Raw genomic sequence first — 3046 nt, 5'->3', positions numbered from 1 at the left:
TTTCTGTTCAAATCCTTCTTTGGTTAATTACCTCTAGGGAAATCCTTAATTTGTTGAAGGCATAAAATTTAATCACAAAGTCTGATCTTTTTAATGTTTATTTAAAATCTATTTAGTCTGTCAATCAATCACTGCCAATTGGGTCTAAATTGAATTTTTACCAACAAAATGTTACAAAATGTGGAATACTCTCTTTATGGAAAATTTTGTGTTTGTTAAAAGTACTTAGGGGAGGCTCATGAGAAATTGTCACGGTTTAGCACACCATTGAAATGCATACTAATTTATTTAAACCTCCTTTTCGCATACACCGAAAGCTCTCCTTTGGCTCCCAATGGATCAAAAACTAACTAGCTCAAAAACTCATCAAATCTTGCTTATCATCAAAAATTTTTTTTTAAAAAAATTTAAGCATACTTGGGTCTCATTTGGCATGTGTTTGTTTTAGTCTAAAAGCGAAAAAGTTACTAAAAAAATCAAAAAGTCTTTAACCTATATAAAAAAGTAAAAAATTTTATTTTCTCTCTACTTTTTGCACATCTTTTCGTAAAAAATAAAAAATTCATTCTAAACAAACTAATTTTTTTTACTTCATATTTTAGCCAAAAAGTCAAAAAGTTACTAAAATAGTGTTTCCAAACGAGGCCTTAATATTGTGTTTGTTTGGGGGATTTGAGGAGGGATTTGGAAAGGGAAATAGAAAAGATAGGTGAAATACGAATAAAACATACTTATATTTTATCTAGTTTCACACACCTTTTTTCTTTCTCTTTTCAAATCCCTCAATCAAACACAGTGTAAAAGAAAGAATTAACTTAAGACAATAATAATGTAAGTGTGTAGAACTAGGAGTTGAGGCACAAGAATAATCACGAATAAAAAGAAAAACACGTCCTTTTCCCTGCCTGCTGCCCCTTCTTCTCCACTCTTTCTTCCTCCTATGCTCTCTTTCTTCATCATCTTTTCTTCTTATCTGGTTAGGGTTTTAAAAAATTAGGGTTTGAGTTTCAAATAAGAGAGAGTTATAGAGAAAGAGGATGGGGAGTGGTGGTGGTATTGTGTAGAGAGAATTCTTTTATTTTTAAAATAAATTTTCACTTAATGGTAAAGAAAATGATACTCAACAACATTTTTTATACAAAATTTTTGACAAGAATAAAATGAAAATAATGTTTTTGAAAATATAAGTTATGCTAATGGATTTTTGTTGCAAATCAATAAAATCAAAACTTATCACATCCTTATGTATTAATTTTATGTATACAAATTTTCAATTTATTAAAAAGTTTGTAATAAAAAATATTTTTTGGTGAGTGTGGATTGAATAAATGTGTGATCAAGAATCTCCTATGTATTTAGTGGTTAAGTTTTTTAGATTTCATGATTAAAATGGCTTTATCCAAGTCCACAAACAGTAATTGCCCAACAAGAAAAGAATAAACAAGTAATAAAAAAAAGAAAAAGAAAAAGAAAAAGGATATATATACAACTAGTGTCTTTGAGGGTTAAATAGTAAATCAAACCGCAGATAAAACATTGCAAAGGATATATATATACAACAGTGTCTTTAGGCATTAAATAGTAAATCAAACCACGGATAAAACATTGCAAAGGTGGATGAAAATTAAATGGACAATTGAGTTGTTGCAACCTTAACATTTTATTTTTAATAATTAATTAACACATCACTTTTTTTTTTGGCTTGGGAAAAATTAATTTTTTTTTTATTAAAAATAATAGAAAATAACAAAGGAAAAGAGGGAAGAACACATCACTGTTGAATGCATACTTTATTAATCCAATTGAATTTACAATAATTCAAAAAGATATTGAATGATAATAATAAAAACAACCCATCTTATTAGAGCAAATCACACATCAACCAGAACAGTTAACCAACAATCACAATAAAAAATAAAATAAAGAAAGATTAGTAACCACTGCAATAAGCACCAAACCACTCATACAGACATATATTTGCAACACACTCTTAACAAATTCAAGACCACAACACACTGAGTCATTTGGTTCAAAATCACCCATTTTTCTAGCCACATTTGTAGCCTGGAGGAATAGATTTCCCACATGTTGAGATTATCAAACTAAGCGCAACAGGTATGTCCAAGTTAATCCCAAGCACATTAGCCTTAATAGCGGTGCAAAGGCAAACCGCAACTTCCAAGTCTACCAAGCCTTCGAGCACAGCACAACACTGGCTCGAAGGTGGTGAACCAATGACAAGGTTGACCACCCCTCCAAGGAGGTCAACACAAGCCCCGAGCTTCAATGTGTCTATAGGGCAAAAGGGGTTCACCGGTGGAGCCGCTGGAGGTGGCTTGGTGGGCATGCACCCTGGAGGTGGCTTGTTGGGCATGCACGCTGGAGGTGGCTTGGTGGGCATGCACGCTGGAGGTGGCTTGTTGGGCATGCACGCTGGAGGTGGCTTGGTGGGCATGCACGCTGGAGGTGGCTTGTTGGGCATGCACGCTGGAGGTGGCTTGTTGGGCATGCACGGAATACAAGCATGGGAGAATGTCGACAAAAAGAGGAGAGAGAAAATGAAAATGCCCACGGTGGAGGCAGCCATGGCTGGATAGAGAAAAGAAAATTAGGGCATGGTGACCTATTGAAGGGAAGGGTGACCATTTTAAAGGAGAATTGTGAGGTGGGTGGTGGGTCATTGATTGAGTGGAAGAGAGTGACAGGAGAATATTTGGGCTAGCTGTGTTTTTGTATGCTTCTGTCAAACTGATATGTACTAGCTAGGCTAGCAATTTGTAATTAGAATTACAATAGATGTAGCAAAAAAAAAAAAAAAAAATCAGAAAATTACTCAGAATTTAAAATTAATGGTCAAGATTCACTCAAAATTTAACCTAACAATATCAAGCTTAATGCACACCATAGATAAAAAATAAGGGAATTACACTAACAGTCCCTATCGTTTGGGGTTTGTGTCACTTTGATCCATGACTTTTCAATTGTAACACATTTATCCATGAATTTTAAATTTTGTTCCAAATAAGGACAATTGAAGATACTATTG

The 3046-nt window shown here is 33.7% G+C and overlaps 1 protein-coding gene across 1 annotated transcript; it reads right to left on the bottom strand.

The window, feature by feature from the left end:
* Positions 1-2047: 2047 nt before the first annotated feature.
* Positions 2048-2587, bottom strand: LOC114296427 (uncharacterized). Its single transcript, XM_028240728.2, has one exon. The coding sequence runs from the start codon at positions 2585-2587 to the stop codon at positions 2048-2050; it is 540 nt and encodes a 179-aa protein (XP_028096529.2).
* Positions 2588-3046: the final 459 nt, after the last annotated feature.

The sequence above is a fragment of the Camellia sinensis genome, chromosome 11 (assembly GCF_055761805.1).
Source record: "Camellia sinensis isolate YWXY chromosome 11, ASM5576180v1, whole genome shotgun sequence".
Classification (NCBI taxonomy): Eukaryota; Viridiplantae; Streptophyta; class Magnoliopsida; order Ericales; family Theaceae; genus Camellia; species Camellia sinensis.
The sequence above is the reverse complement of the archived record's forward strand: the minus strand, read 5'-3'. Positions and strand labels throughout refer to the sequence as shown.

What these genes read in the sequence shown, in the direction of transcription:
- LOC114296427 (XM_028240728.2), bottom strand. Translation starts at nt 2,587, where the DNA reads ATGGCTGCCTCCACCGTGGGCATTTTCATTTTCTCTCTCCTCTTTTTG.